Here is a 15,859-nt window from a genome sequence, read left to right as displayed (position 1 = left end):
TAACATTCCATTAGACACTTCTTCTTGATTACCTCTCCGCCCGTCCCTCCCACATCACTTCACACAGGCCCCGCTAGACCACAACCAGCTGGTACCCGGTGTACTGTGTGTGTCAGTAGAATGTTTCCTTAACTGACAACCCCAGATATCTTTCTTTTTAAAAGCGTGTATATCTTTTCCTCAAAATGGTCTAAGTTGGACTGCAGTCTAGCCATCTGTTTTTGATCTGCTTGAGCCCACCTCCGCTTGGACCAGGAGCCTGGATGGAGCCCGCGGGCCGAGGTGGGAGCTGGTGCAAACAGTCAAAGCATCCCACATTCTGGAAGCCCTGATGGAGGAGGGCTGTGCTGACTCCTTCAACCTACAAATATTCAAAATGTTCTTTTTATCCCTTTATCTGTCCACCTGTTACAAACTCTTCTGCAAACATGGAGGCCCCATTGCTCAACCGGGCACACAGAAATTGCCATGGTTGACTTTAACTGGGCCAATTCGAAACTTACTTTAAGGTGTGACAACAAGACAATTTAATTATATCTGATGGGGAAAGGGATAGGCTTTTTTTTTTACGGGAGCATTTCAAAACACAATATCTCTCTTTCCCTCACTCTCTCTTGCCCCCAAAATACAAAAGTTCCTGCCACTGCTTCTGTTCAGGTTGAAATTGGTGAAGACTTTTCTTCACTTATCATGGCAAAATCTATGCAAAATGTAGCGCGGGTTTGAATGTGTAACAGCGCATGGGGAACCAAGGCATACGGGGGTCTCTGCTAGACAGCTGTGCCTTCATCTCCAACATGACAAAAACACAGAGCAGCCTCCTGTAGTGCACAGTACAGCAATTGGCTTTTGTAACATTGGCCCCCGGGTGAAAAAAATAACTTAAAATTGATTTTTTTTTATGTGTTTGTTATTAATAGTGTGTTATTAATTAACACTAGTTACTTGTATTTAATATTTACTCTTATGTGTTTATCCTGTAGGAGCTGCCATACAGTTAAATGTGATTACCTTACTACTGATCATCTAGATTATGCATGTTGCATTGGCTTTCAGTCTTTTCTAGAGTCGATTTAAATTTACTGATGCTGATGTGTTAATCGGTGCTGAGGTACCTTACCATGATGCTGAAATCTTCTCAATCTCAATACATCACTGTTCACTGTTGTTTTTAAAATTAATTTGTCGTATATATTAAGATATTTTTATTGTGATTTTTTTTTTATTTATGTATTTTGCATAATTAAATTTTTGTTTACCATATTTAATTGCACCGGTGTGTGAAATGTTAATATTGTACATCATTTATTTGCATAGTATTTGCCATTATGAATGTAGTTCGTTTAGATTATTGTGTAACGGCATTTTCTGGAAACTGTATCGCCTGAAAGACGTGGAAACCGTGCGCGTTAAATCTGAAGTGTCCGCATTTAAGCTCGCAGCCATTGGACAGTGAAGGTGTCAGTCTTCCGCTTAGACCCGCCCCCCGCGCCTTTTAAACGCGTCCCAATGGCAGCTGAGCCGCACAACCTGTAGCGCTCGACTGGACCAGATGTCCCGCGCCAGTGGATCAAATCTGTGCCGTCACCATGGTGATCATCAATTGACAAAAGCCTGCTTGCCCCGTTTTTCTGGCACTATGTGAATAATATACTTAATTATTAAGTCATCAACGAAAAAGAACCCTGACAAACGACGAGCACTGGAGAGGAGCGCAACTCTTTATCGCAGTTGATTGGAATCTTTATTTAAAAAAATTATAATTACAACTTTTTTTTTTCTATTAACCTCGGTCTGAACTTGGGAGAAACATGTTGTCCCAAAAGCTCGTCCTCTTTCTGGCCGCCTCTGCTTTTGCCTTCCTGCTGGTGTGTCACCCGCCTCGGATCTCCGCTCAGAAAGCCACGGGTTCCCGGGTAAGTGAGAAACGATCATAATTATAATGCTTTCACTTTTCCTCAAGCGCTTTCAGCCATGTGAACTGAAATTATGCTGCGCATAATAACGTCATCTTCTTTTAAATAAATTCATTGTATAAGTGGCTAATTAAATAGTTAGGCTCAATTACGAGCTGTAGCGAGGTTGCATGACGTCATCGGTAGCCAGATCAGCTCGACTGGTAATGGTTTCTTAAACGTCAAAAAAAAAAAATCTTATGCCTTTTAAAACGTCAAAACCTTGTCCCCCTTCTCTGAATGACTCGTGGATCATTCAGACTTGTGACATCTGTGGCTTCTGGGGAGAGTGAATGAGATGGCTCTGCTCATTGTCACCGAGGCAAGCAGGGTGCTCCCATTGGTCTTTTTTTTTTCCTCCACAGAGCCCTTTTGCGGCTTCGTTTGCCCCCCTCTGTGTCGAAATAAAAGGGAGAAGCCACCGCTTCAGCGGAGCACTTCGATAGTTTCCAACAAAGACAACATTGTCTTTTTTGTGTCGCGGCAGAATGCGTTCAACGCAGGCAGAGCTGAATCTGCCCCCCACCCAAACGTCCTTCGCCAGATAAGTGTTGTATGGGAGCTCGGTTTTGTTCTGCCTCGGCTGAAGGGCAGCAGTGATGTTCTGAGCTCTCTCTCTCTCGCTCCCTCCCTCGCTCCCTTGACTTTCACTTTTCCACCCTCTTTGCCTGATGCTCCATCCCTCGCTTTCATCACTGCCCCATCAAATCTTGTCCATCCGACGAGGTGACAGCGGCCCGGCAGCTTTTTTCCACAGGAAACCGTCCATATATCTGTCAAGGGGGCATTTAATAGCGGTGTAAATGGGGACTGGACTGAGTGAGTCAGGCTGAGATGAATCACCGGTACCTGCGCATATTAAAGGCAATGCGGGAAGCTGGCGACCTGGTACTCGAAACGCGCCGGAGCGGGAAGGATGAGTCAAGAGGCGACGAGCGATGGAGGTGATCTGGGCTGTGGAGCAGGATTTCCGCAGCCGCTTCACAACATCAGCTGTCACCTCAGTCTGCTCCTCTTTTTAAGATCAGCTATAAATGAATGTGATTTCTACCTGTATAAATCTATTTTACTCATTTCCGTCAATCTAAACCACGCCCCATCAGCAGGTTGGGCACTTAAGTGTTAATATTATGATGAGCATCGCAACACAGGGATCAGATTACAATATATGTATCACACAGACGTATCTTTGGCAACATCTAACTTTGGAGCTTTTGGTGGAAATCCTGAAGTCCTAACGCTGGAATTGCATGTCTCACATTTTATTTTTCTGCCCAATAAATCATCTTGAAGCCTTTAAAAGTCCTACACTGAATGAAAAAAACAATGTTTTTGCTGCAAACGTTATTGCTGCGAATGTTCTGCGTTAACAAAGACCCTCAGAGGATCAGTCTTGGACATCTGTTCTTCTTGTCTTTTTTTATTATTATTATTATTATTAATATTATTATTATCATTTATTTACAAAAAAAAAGGGGCCGAAAAGTGCAGCCGACGCAAAACACTTCATCCTTCTCCTCGTCCTCTCGGGCCTGACTGGAAAGCGAGTCCAAAAGCAGGACATATTTCATATTAGAGTATGAAAGGAGAATTAAAGAGTTGTCCTCCTTTGTCCTGCCTCGTTATGCCCAATTTATCTCTCTACACCTTTTCAGCGTTCAAATGGAAAGCTCTGTGTTGAGTTACTGCTGGTGCATTAGGTTTTAACCGCGAGTCCAGCGCTGGATCAGGAACAAAAAAAGCTTTTAATTAGCTGAAAACCTGTCATTTTCCTTCCTTCATGAGGACGGAAAACCTGTCTGAGCTTTAACGCTGCCGGCGTTGCCTGAGCCCGGTAGAAAGGGGGGAATCACCATTGCATTTTCATAAGCATTTTTTGCTGCAGATCATTTAATAAAGAACGGGATTGTTGGACGACGCAGGTAAGGCCGAAAGCTCTTGCTGGTAGAACCTTTGCTCCTGTTACTCAGCTGAGTTCCTCCAAAGCCAACTGTTGACATTCAGATTTATTGACTCATTTTCACAAGCCGGACAAACATAACCCTTGAGTCTTTGTGGGGGCCGCTGTGCCACTCAGATCTCGCAGGGACACTTGCCTGTTTTTCGCCAAAAGCCTGAACCTGGGTGTTTTGCTCGTGGTGCCGTTCATTTGCGTTACGTGTGAAGCTATGTGATGTTTGCCAGTACAGCTGTCCGCAGGTCAGAGTTATGAACTCATCTGTATCTGCTACCAGGACCCAGCAGCTACAGTGCAGCTGTAAAATAACTTCTTGAAGTTATGTATTGCACTTGGCCAGCTAGACGGCATCTGAAGAATCAATCAAGTCCTTGATGCGGGCTGTACAGTAGAATGAAACACAGCGCTGATTCCAACGCGGAGCGGCTCCTGAATTCTCCCAATACCTCTCAAAAAAAGATTACAGTCCTTTTCTTAGTCGGACTCCAACAACAGTATTAAAAGAACGGTCGGTTCAATTTAAATGATTCTAGATTGAACTTCTCAGAATAACACACCCAGTTTATGTGACTGCGAGTCAAGGTACTCCATCCTAACCGGCCTATATGCTCTGATAGCTCTGCTCTGGGACTTCAGAGAATGCCTAAACCGCCGTGCATAGCATACATTTCAATTTGCAGTGGGGGTGCTATCGTAGTGGAGTCGGACAAACATTGATCAATAATTCCCCTCTCATACTCCCCTTTATGCTGAGATGAGGACAGTGGTCTATTTTTAGACCAGCTTGAATGATAGTGTGTGTATAAAACACACCGACAATTCGAGAATAATAATTGTCGGCAGGTATGCCATTGTGAGCCTGGCCTGTGATGCCGTCTCAGGCAACGGTGCTTCCTGGATGCCGAGGCAAATCCTATGAAATATTTCCGACACCACCGCTCTCATTAGTCTAATGCGGACATTTGGGACGTGAAACGCAGGGAATGCTTTAATATTTCCTGTGCTTTGAAGTACTGTGTTTTCTAGCGTGTGAAAATGTTTTAACCTTGTCGTTGTGTAAGCCGTGAACCCAGGCACCTTTTCGTTTCCCATTAATTGTTTCGTTTATTTAACCCATCAAAGACCCATTGCATTTACACTCCTCTATGTGTAACTTTAGCTGAAGTCTTGTCCAGTGCAAACTCACATTATAGGTTCAGACTTGTTTTGACTAAATACATTAGTAGGGACTTTTTCTGCATCATATTTCCTCAGAGCTGGATATGACCGTCTTCTAGAACTTGCCAGGTTGGCCATTGCAAGCAGTACCAGTTTATTTGCTTTGTGTGTTGAGCAAGTTTAATTGCTGTAGGTAGAAGTGGGTCTGTGTCCGGTGTATAGATGATATCAAAATATGTACTTGCCTGCTCAGTTGACCGGTTTTCTGCCTCGAAATCTAGTGGCGTGCATTTACAGGACAGTGCAAAGGATTTAGGCAGAAATGAATACACACAATGTCGGTGTTTTTATAATGGGTCCGATTTTTTTACTGTATATCTGTCGTTAGCCATCTTGACCAGCAGGTAATATATGGTTGTGAATGAAATTGGATGCATTGTTAGTCATAGTAGCTTAGTAGCTTTCAAAAACAACTACAAGTGCATGCTGGTCTGTATCTTTTTTTTCAGTAGGGTACAGTTCCATGGCTGCAGCATGATGGTGCAGAAGGCCTTTTTATGCCACATGTTGCGAGAGATGAGAACTGATGTGCATGGCTGACAGTGCTCCATCAGACTCTTTAATGTGAGTAACACAGCAAGCCCCGGCAGCAAAGAGCAGAGCAGCTCTGCATTCCCCGTGCCTTACAGATCACCACCCCCCTCCTAACACTTTTATTAGCCAGATCACACCCAGCATGCAGGTGTGAGTGCCGTGTGTGTGTGTGTGTGTGTGTGAACAGCACATATTGCAGACTTATTGGTGACACTGGCAAGTAGGCTGAACTGCTGAAAACCAAAGAGGAAGAGTCTGCTTGTGTGGGCTGAAGAAAGTTCCGGGCTGAGTGTACTGCTAGACATCTGGGGTTTGCAGAGCCGGAGCGCTGTTTTACGGAATGTGTGTTCAGGCAAAGCAAAAGCAATTGGGTGTTGAGATAACCTAGACCCTCACCTGCTGCCAGAGTTGGGATAACCGTCCTCAAACCAGGAAAACAACTGCCTATAGATTTATTCATTCATTCAGCAACAGTTCAGTTTGTTGCTTTCACAACATTTTGTGAAAAGCATTTGAAATGACAAAAAATCTATGTGTTGATGACATTGAACAATTTAACATGAATTCTCAATTCCAAGGATAATCAGTGTGTGAAATAAATTAGTACTTCATGGGTTAGTAAGTCATTAGACTATAAACTCCACTGTAATGCAAAGCCTGTCCATCATCTCAGGAAGGCGTGTTCTCTGTCCATTCACATATGTATGTGCATGCATGTGTTGATCATGGGAATCGGTGTATGGGAACGCTAGTGTTGCAGAAGTGTTGTTACAGAGTAACAAATTATAACTAGAGAGATTGGTTCAGTGACCCAACATGTGCCATTTGTGTTTAACTCGAACATTTTGGTGACACATTATACTGTGTCTGTTGCAGAGGTGGGTAGTAACGAGTTACATTTACACCATTATATTTACTTTTTGAAAAAAAATAGTTCTTCTATGAGTTATACATTTTACATTTTTGTTAAAACACTACGCTTAGACAACACTTGATTCATTGCTTTTTTAAACCATTTGTTCCATTCATTAGATATGTTTCACCATTCAGATATAGCAAAAATAATCACGACACCCTTTCACCAATCAGAAGTAGCCATGCAGCCACATGACACACACATATGAGGCGGCATAGTGGCACAACCTTGTCACACAGCATAGATGTTGCTTTGAATGGGGCTGTCTATGGGAGTGAATGCGTCAATGCGGGTTGAACTCCTTTTAAATTAATAATCTGTATATAGGTATTTTTTCATTTAAAATGAAACTACACTCATTTCAAATGAACTACACATAAACTACACTCTTAAATGCAGAACAATGCAAATACAAATGCCAGCAATGTTATCTGAAAGATCCTTGCAATCATCATGATAAGCCCTGTAGTGGTACCACTCATACATTTATATTTACGCTCTGATCCAAAGCTACAGGCATTTGTTGAGAACTGTAGGCACTGAATTGTACACAATACATTTTTCAGACAAGGAAAATACGTTTTGTTTAATATGAAAGATGAACATCCGTGTAATTGATTATTTGAAAAAAATAGACATAGACAGGGCAGGTCCATACACAGAGGAATTTTGAATAGATTTGTCAAAAACAACAGACAATGAACTGTACTGACACCTGTGTATGCTGCAGAAGCTGTGTCTTTCCTGTGTGGTGGGGGGTAGCTGTAACCCACCAACGGACAGCTTGTATAACTTTGGAAAAAAATCTATAGATCTTAATGCCCATTTGTTTATTAAAAGATTATTGATACTGTTTATTTATTTATTCTACATGTTTTATCTGTAAATGCAGATTCATGTGTCAAGCTGTGACTTCTAATTCATGTCACCCTCAGGAGGGTGAGATACAATTGAAACCCTTGTCATTTTGGCCATGGTGGCTACAGTCAAAACAGATGCGTTTCTTGCTTAATTTCAGGTCTTTTTAATCAATTTGATGCAATGCACGCTGGTATGGGACTCTTGTCCACAAGGCCATATTACAGAGCGTTTATTTTCTCTACAGCAGATGTGCATGATAGTCACCCTTTGTTTTCCAGCCACATTTGGATGGCTGTCATACGCCTTAATGGAAAGCAGGAACACAAACTGTACACTGGGCCATGTCCATGAGGAATATGTCTATTGAATTGTTCTCTCTTTTGTCTAAATTATGGTGGTGGCACAATGGCGGTACGTTTGCCAAAGGCACAGCAAGTACACACTTTATGTGTCCTGTACGATTGGAAATGAATTCATCTGGACAGGAAAATGCTGGCTGGTCCTCGCACATCATTTTCTTCCTGACTTGTACTCGTTTCCAAAAACCCACAAGGCATGTAGCGAACATTTCCTCCTTTTTAATGGCCTAGTTTCTGAATACAGGCATGCCCAATAAAAGGATAAGATGATATTATCCACTTATCAGGTTGGTAATAATGAAAGACACCTCATCTTCTTTCTAATATTCCATTATGAGTAGGCATTTTCAAGTCCCACTGATGGATGAGCAGTCCTTTCTCAGGAGTGCAGAGACCCCCAGTGAGATAAGGGGACAGTTCTTTGGCCAGGACTGAGCAAGGAATGCTTGTAATCAGATTTTCCTTCGGAAGTAGCCTAATTCATCTTTTTACTAATGCTCTTTCACTAATCTGGGAATTTTTAAAAATTGTTTTATCTCTCCCTCCCTGAGTTCTGCTAATGTTAAACCAGCTTTATCTGACTCTGTCTGACGTGGGAGGTTTTCCCAGCCGGATCTCCTGATGAGAACAGCTTTCCCCATTCACACCTTTACTGTTTAGACCCTCAAATAAAAAAAAAAAGAAAATTACAGGTTTCTTTTTAAGACAAGCCTAATTAGAGTTGCAAAGAGTGGGGTGCATGCTTTTTTTGAAATGTTGCTTTTTATCTTCACCCCATTTTTTAAAAAAACAAGTGTGTTCAGTAAAGAGTAATAATTGAAACAGTATGCGAGAGATGGTATTTTCTTTATACATATCCTTGCGGCAGACTAATTGTAAGACAAAAGTAATTACACCAGCCCATTAAAGCTACATACATGCACAATTAGTGCTGGCACTGGAGAGACCCTCTGTTGGTGTGCGTGGTGGGGTGTGAGGTTTATGTTCTGCTTGCATTTTCAGTTTTTTTTTTTTCTTTTTCGTGGCAAAACTATAGCATGCCTGGTTAGGGAGGCTCGTCACAAAAGGGCAGGTTCGGTTCTTTGTTTGTTGTTTTTGCCCCAAAAGTAATAAGCGCCTCACACGTTACAAGGGTTCTGGCACCTGTCTCCCGGAGCTTTCCCCTCCCGGCACGTACAGCAGCCAAAAGGAAATGTGCTTTGTGTTTTTCTTCTTCGTAATTCCACTTCACACCGCTGCTCAGTGTTAAATACCAACCGGCACAAAGCATGGCGCTAATCTCAGGACGATGGGCCTTGCATGCAAGAGTTTGGTCATAAGCGCCCACTGCTTACTCAGGGTGATGGGTTAAATGCAGAGGACAAATCTCACTGTGTGCACTGTGTGCTGTGCTGCTTTGTATCACGTGTGACAATCACTTCACTTTCACTTTCACACGGTGAGGCACCCGGGCAGCAGTGTGTGGGGACGGTGCTTTGCTCAGTGGCACCTCAATGGCACTTTCTGTTTACGGGTCTTGTTCCTTACCTGCTAGGCCACCACTGCCCTCAATACACACAATCATCACACCATCACTACTTCCCCTCAGACACACAATCTTTGATGTTTTGTATTCATTAGGTATTGATGGGCGTGGGTTAAAATTGTCCAGAATGAGGGAGTAATGTGCGAGAGGGCTGTCAGTCATCAGGATCCTCCCATTTTAAAGTCTTATCAAAATCAAACATTGTATTCTGGGTGACAGAAATAATTACACACCATCAAAAAGGGCTGGTTCCTTCTCACCTTTAAGATACAGATGACATTTTGATTATTTATTTATGCACTTCCTGACTTCATATTATTGAACAAGCCCCACGCTTAGAGCTGCGCAAAGTGGTAGATTGAAAATAGGTCCCCCTTAAGGACTTCATGATGCAGCAATCTGAACAGTTAACACAAATTCACTCAAACCATGTGAATTCTGCATGACCTTGCAATTTATTCCTACCACTGCTAAGATGAGGACCCAAATGCGAGGCTGAATCTAGCATACTTATTAACACATTTCACAAATGTAAGTTTACCTCAAAAACTGACGATTGCTAGTTCAGATCTGAGTCCCTAAATGTGCAACTGGGTGATGAGGTTCAGATGGCAGAGATCAAAAGGTGAGTGGGAACAGGGCAGGCGTGACCATGTCTAAATCTATTCATGCTTACACATTTTTTTTTAGAAATTTTAATTGCTGTACTGCAATTGTTCTTTCTATATGAATGGTCTTGCTCATAAAGCACTTGACCATTGTGCACAAAGAATATGCTCACCTTGACTCACCTTATTTATGCAGGGTCTTACATCAGAGAAAACCATTTGGGTTAGATCTAGTTAAATAAAACACAAACACAGTAATAAATGACTGTATTGGAGGCGAATGTGCTATAAATGATTTCTAACACTGTGCGGACATTCACTGTTACCTTTTAGTGAAAGAGCTGCCCAAAGGAACGAACCTAATCCGTGTGTAAAATCAATTGGAAAGTTCGCTTTTATTGCTTCGGAACACCCATTACCCAGGTAGAGCTTCTGAAGTGGTTTTGGACGACCTAGTCAGAAACGCTTTCTTTTTTAAATACTCCTCAGGTGCCATAGCGTGCCGCAGAGAGCAGGTTTTTAAGACCGGTATAAAAATGATTAATCTTTGAAAGTGGCGTTTCTTGTTAAACTGCACTGGGTCAAAATAAAGTCTACCTTTCTGCCAGCAATGGTTTAAAAAAATGAAGCGTTTGGTGGTAAGTCATGTTATACGCATTTTACGAGGGTTGGAGAGTGCATGAGGCGATTTGCACTACAGTCACGGACCTTTTAGATGACTGGTCGCAGCAGCACACGGGCAATGGCCATCCAGACGTTTTCACCCAGAAAACATTTCCAGCAGGATCTACGTATTGCTTCCAAAGCAGTAACCAAAGATCTAATGTCTAAAACCATTAAAATGATTTATTTTGCCATATTTTAAGCCTTTTACATCAAAACACTATTCGCATAAATCAGTCCTGTGTCAAAGTAGAGCACATGCAACCTCTTCACGCACCTCTAAAAAGGAAGGTGAGCAGAACAACAGATAATTTGGGAGTCCTGTGATAAAAACGTCTGGCCGTGTCTGGCGGTTTGAAGTTTATCTTAATTTCAGGTCTGAGTTATTTGATGGCAGTTCGGACACCGCGCCTCTGCTCTGGTTAGCAAACGTCTTGCAAAGCACCGGCTTGTTTGTGATTAGGAGCGGCAGGGGGCTATTATCTCTCGCTTTCGTATGGACCGAGGCTGATTTGGATGACGGAGGACATGTGTAGATAAGACGAGGCTCCTGCTGGTCCCTCTCACCGGTATCTCTGCAGCTGCGAATGCAGGGTCACATCGGTGCTGGTCATGCAGCTGGAGTGTGGAGCTGTTCAACTCGTATTAAGGCTCAGTACGACCTATGTTACCCTGGTAATTACAGAAGTGCAGTACAGGCCAAAAGTTCTTCTCATTTTTTTATTTTCATGACCATTTACATTGGTAGATTTTCACTGAAGGCATCAAAACTATGAATGAACACATGTGAAGTTATGTACTTAACAAAAAGTGGAGACGTGGCCTCCACAGGCACCGGACCTGAACCCAATCGAGATGGTTTGGGATGAGCTGGACCGCAGAGTGAAGGCAAAGGGGCCAACAAGTGCTAAACACCTCTGGGAACTCCTTCAAGACTGTTGAAAAACCATTTCAGGTGACGACCTCTTGAAGCTCATAGAGAGAATGCCAAGAGTGTGCAAAGCAGTAATCAGAGCAAAGGGCGGCTATTTTGAAGAAACTAGAAAATAAACCATGTTTTCCGTTATTTCACCTTTTTTTGTTAAGTACATAACTCCACACGTGTTCATTCATAGTTTTGATGCCTTCAGTGAGAATCTACCAATGTAAATGGCCATGAAAATAAAAAATATATATATACAAAAAACAACAAAAGTACATCACAGCTCATATTTTGGAGTTGCTATATAATAGCATGTGGGTAGTGTTCACAAATGTTAGATTCACTGGTTCGCCCATCAAAGTGAAAGCGTGATGATATATCTGCATTTTTTAATGGCCAACGGACATCTGTATAGTTGCCCCCCAACTTTTTTTTTAAGTGATGTGATTGTCACATGTACACAGCAGCACAGCACACGGAGCACGCAGTGAAATTTGTCCTCTGCATTTAACCCATCACCCTGAGTGAGCAGCGGGCAGCCATGACAGGGGATCAGTGTGTGGGGACAGCGCTTTGCTCGGTGGCACCTCAGTGGCACCATGGCGGATCGGGATTCGAACCGGCAACCACTAGGCCACCACTGCCCCACTGCTACATTAGTGCTATGTCTAGTGCCATGAAAATCATGAAAAAATGTTTTTGCATTTTCATGGAAAAAAGTTATACTAATACAATATTGGATATTATTGGAGGAGTCCAAATGTAAGATAATGTCCCCATTCTCAAGACTAGCTAAAATAGAATGCTATAGAAATAGTGTATTTAGAATCTAAATGAAATATTTATCAGACCAATGTCATCTTCATTATTCCAACTCTCTCGTATCTCTGTGGCAGTCTCTTGAGCTGAAGTGCCCCACACCCCCTGGGTATTTCAGACAAACAGAGGTAGACAGTGTCCTCAATAGCGTTCAATGTGTTTTAAATCACCTTTTAAAACAGCTTTCTTTGGATGCAGCTTTTATAGCTCTGCTTAGAGTACACTACTTTTGCCAAGACAGTTTGGCTTGCCCCAAATCATGCTCTCACTTTGTTCTCACATTACTTTAGAAAGCTTTGCATCTCAGCCAAAACCAGCAGGGTGATATAAAAATAAAAAATAAAAAAAATAAAGTGGCCTTCTATGTTCTTCCTTTTGTGCTTCTCGCCATATCATTATAATTCAGTTTTATTCTGTTTGCTTTCAGCAGAATGGTACCATAAAAAATAGTACTATAACCCTGTGTTATTTTTACGTGTGGCCGGTTATTAGATACTGTGGCATATATCATTTGCAAAAATATATATTTCTTTCGTATATAGATATAACTGTTACATTAAATCAATTCAATCGGTGTTTTATGTGTCTGATTACTTTTACTGCATGCATTGTGTGTTATACAACTTCATAATACCGGGATACAAAAGACAGAAGTCTTCTGGAAGGCCTCCCAACCATGATCAGATTTACAGAGAATGGCTGTACATCTTGCGTGCGGAACGCTGAGACCCGTCCCATCACTCAATGAGGAGTACACTAGGCAGCAAGGGTCTGTGTAGGAGAAGCAGCAGACTTAAATCACCATCAAACTCCATTGTGTTTTCAACTATTTACAAGTTGTGGCCTTTGCCAAACCCCTCAATCACTAATGTGCTCGTTATTCATTAAACCGGCCGAAGAATTGGTGGTGCTCAGCATTTGCCTTTTTTTTTCTTCATGTGTCTTTACTCTGTCGAGTCTAAAAGGTGTTCAGTCTGTGATGTAACATTGGCGGATGTCATGGTGTCTGTGATACAACCAAGGCACTTGGACATCTATAGAGGTAATTGCTTCCACATTGACGATGTGGAACAGACATGCACAGACATGTAGGTAATAAATGTATCTTAAAACCATCAATTTGTAACTCATGTTCCTGATTCTTCTTGTCTTGGAAGAATACATCTTGAATTTTTTTTTTTTTAATGTCTGGTCATTCTTCTTTACCCCAGAACAAATGACCAATCAACTCTTATTTTTTTAAAAATGTGCACATGTGATGTACATGTGCTGGTAGATGGTTTTTGAGAAGCTGATTTAGAAAAAAAAATAAAATGTGAAAACGCACCTCATTGAACTATTGAAAATCTTTAGCACAGAAATGGCATAAGCATCAGGGATGGTATTAAGTGCAGAAATGATTTTGCTGATTTCAGCTCAAGGTCTCCTTCTACCCTTTTCATTGGACTCTTTTTGTGTGGCCACTCTGCCGACTTTACTTTGTGTGGTCAGCTCTCGCTTGCTTCAGCCACACTCTGAATCCACCATTGTTAGAGCTCTGATTAAAATCTGTGAGGCAGCGACCAGAGGTAGCAACGCCCAGTGAGTTTTCCGAGAAATGTATTGACCCCTCTGCCACAGCACATGATGTGATTTCCTGGGTCATTCAGCACCTCCCCAGAGCTTCGGTGACATCATTACTCTTGGCACGCTTGGGTGCCGCTAGGTGTTCCGCTGCTTATTAAGTACATTGTTTTCACCTTGCACCATTCTGTTGTATGTTTTGTGTGTATGTGTGTGTGTGTGTGTGTGTGTCTGCAGTGGCTGATTGGAGACAGGGAGAGCAATTGTGGCATCATCTGCTCTCGGACACACACAAGCAAACCAGTGTGTGGGTCAGATGGAAGGAGCTATGATACCAGCTGTGACCTTCAGAGGGCCAGATGCAAGGACCGCACACTCACACTGCTCCACCGAGGCCGATGCAGAGGTGAGAAGGTGAACTGGTCATAATCTCACACAGACACACACACACACTTATTAATTCATAGATACTAGATTCCAAACCTACTTTGGCAAAGATTATACCTGTGTGTGGTATTACAGAGTGTATGTCAGTCATTTGTAGCTCTCTGATAAGAACTGTGGTTTAGGTAAAATCCCCATGAGGATAGATCAGCCTCCTGTTGTTCCTGTGCCAACACTTGCCTCAGAGGGGAAAGAACTAGAGCTGAAAGGTAGGCTTCATAAACACACACACATACACACGCACAGACACACACACACACACACATCATAGAGGACCACTGAGGCCAGAGAGATGTCTTTCATTTTCCGCCAATTGCTACGCGTGTAACTATTTACAGACCATGATCACACTCTTTCACGGTCTTTGGATGCCAGCCATTCAACCCAAGGTAAGATGAATTGGCCTCAAGTCAAGGTCTGCATTCTGTTTTCTTTTTTACTCTGTTTTCTGTTCCCCACAAATGTAGGAATTCTGACAGCAATATGTGATATTAGATCCCTTTAGTGGTCAGTGCAACTCATGCATAAATACTTTTATATATTTATTGTGCAGCATTTACAAAAAAAAGCACATAATAAATTAGGGTTTAGTTGTGCAGAAACACCAGTTTTTGGACTGTTTTGAGTCACCTTTCTACCTGTGGAATAAGGAGAGTGCATTCGCGGGGAATATTAGATATTTGTATATCTGCAAAGGGCATTTAATGATCAGCCATATTTGTAATGAGTGATGTTTGATAGCTCGTAGGGAAGAAGCGGCGTTACAAGGCAGGTGTCATGAGGGGAAAATGTTCAAAGTGCGGCGGAATGGACAGCAGGTGTCCGTTGTTTTGGGGGGTGTGTGAGTTACTGTGCCTGTTGACCGAAGCTGCAGCGCAGGAATGTTTACAGGTGTCGGTGTGAGTGGATTCCGTTGAGTTGTGAGCAAGAGAAAACCATCTGAATGGGACCTGACAAATATAAGTGTACATATTAATATGCCAGTTCCGCCATTTTCCATAACAGTTCAGAGCATCTGTGTATGTTCCGTGTGCGCGTTTTTTTTTTTTTTTTTGTAATAATGACATCCTAATCTGAATTCATGCATGGCTACTTGCATTTTCAAACTTCACCAAAAGAAATAAACACTGGTGAATGGCAGACAGCCAAAAAAACGTCTTCAGATGCAGAGTCGTAGCCACTTTGCCACTTTCAGCGTGTGTATTTGAGTGGCAAGGTCACATCACCACATTCCGGCTTGAAATAGATTGTAATACCACATTTTTTGTTGTCACACTGTAAATTCAAGACGCCCTTAACGTTTTTCAGAGTCAACCCAATCAAAGTGTCGCATGGAAAGGATCCAGGCTTTGGAACAGGCCAAGAGGCCACATGAGTCCCTCTTTGTCCCAGAATGCAATGAGGATGGAACGTTTGCCCAGGTCTGGCTAAAAGTATATTTTGCACCTAAGCACACCGTCTTTGTTCTTTTGCTGCTGTTAAATGTGTGACATTCTTCCTGCCGCCTTACCAACC

General features: G+C 42.3%; 1 protein-coding gene across 7 annotated transcripts in view; it reads left to right on the top strand.

Moving 5' to 3' along the window:
• The first annotated feature begins 1,537 nt into the window (after nt 1-1,537).
• smoc1 (SPARC related modular calcium binding 1) overlaps nt 1,538-15,859 on the top strand; it is a 39,416-nt gene continuing 25,094 nt past the window's right edge. For all 7 annotated transcript variants that reach the window (XM_028976733.1, XM_028976723.1, XM_028976715.1 and 4 more), the window contains exons 1-4: nt 1,538-1,916; nt 14,138-14,306; nt 14,470-14,553; nt 15,653-15,765. In XM_028976733.1, coding sequence (XP_028832566.1) covers nt 1,812-1,916; nt 14,138-14,306; nt 14,470-14,553; nt 15,653-15,765 — 471 coding nt within the window. In that variant the 5' untranslated portion in view covers nt 1,538-1,811. The remainder of the gene's footprint in view (nt 1,917-14,137; nt 14,307-14,469; nt 14,554-15,652; nt 15,766-15,859) is intronic.

This window comes from Denticeps clupeoides, chromosome 1 (genome assembly GCF_900700375.1).
Source record: "Denticeps clupeoides chromosome 1, fDenClu1.1, whole genome shotgun sequence".
Taxonomy (NCBI): domain Eukaryota; kingdom Metazoa; phylum Chordata; class Actinopteri; order Clupeiformes; family Denticipitidae; genus Denticeps; species Denticeps clupeoides.
Note: the sequence above shows the minus strand (reverse complement) of the source record. Positions and strands in the feature narration are given on the sequence as shown.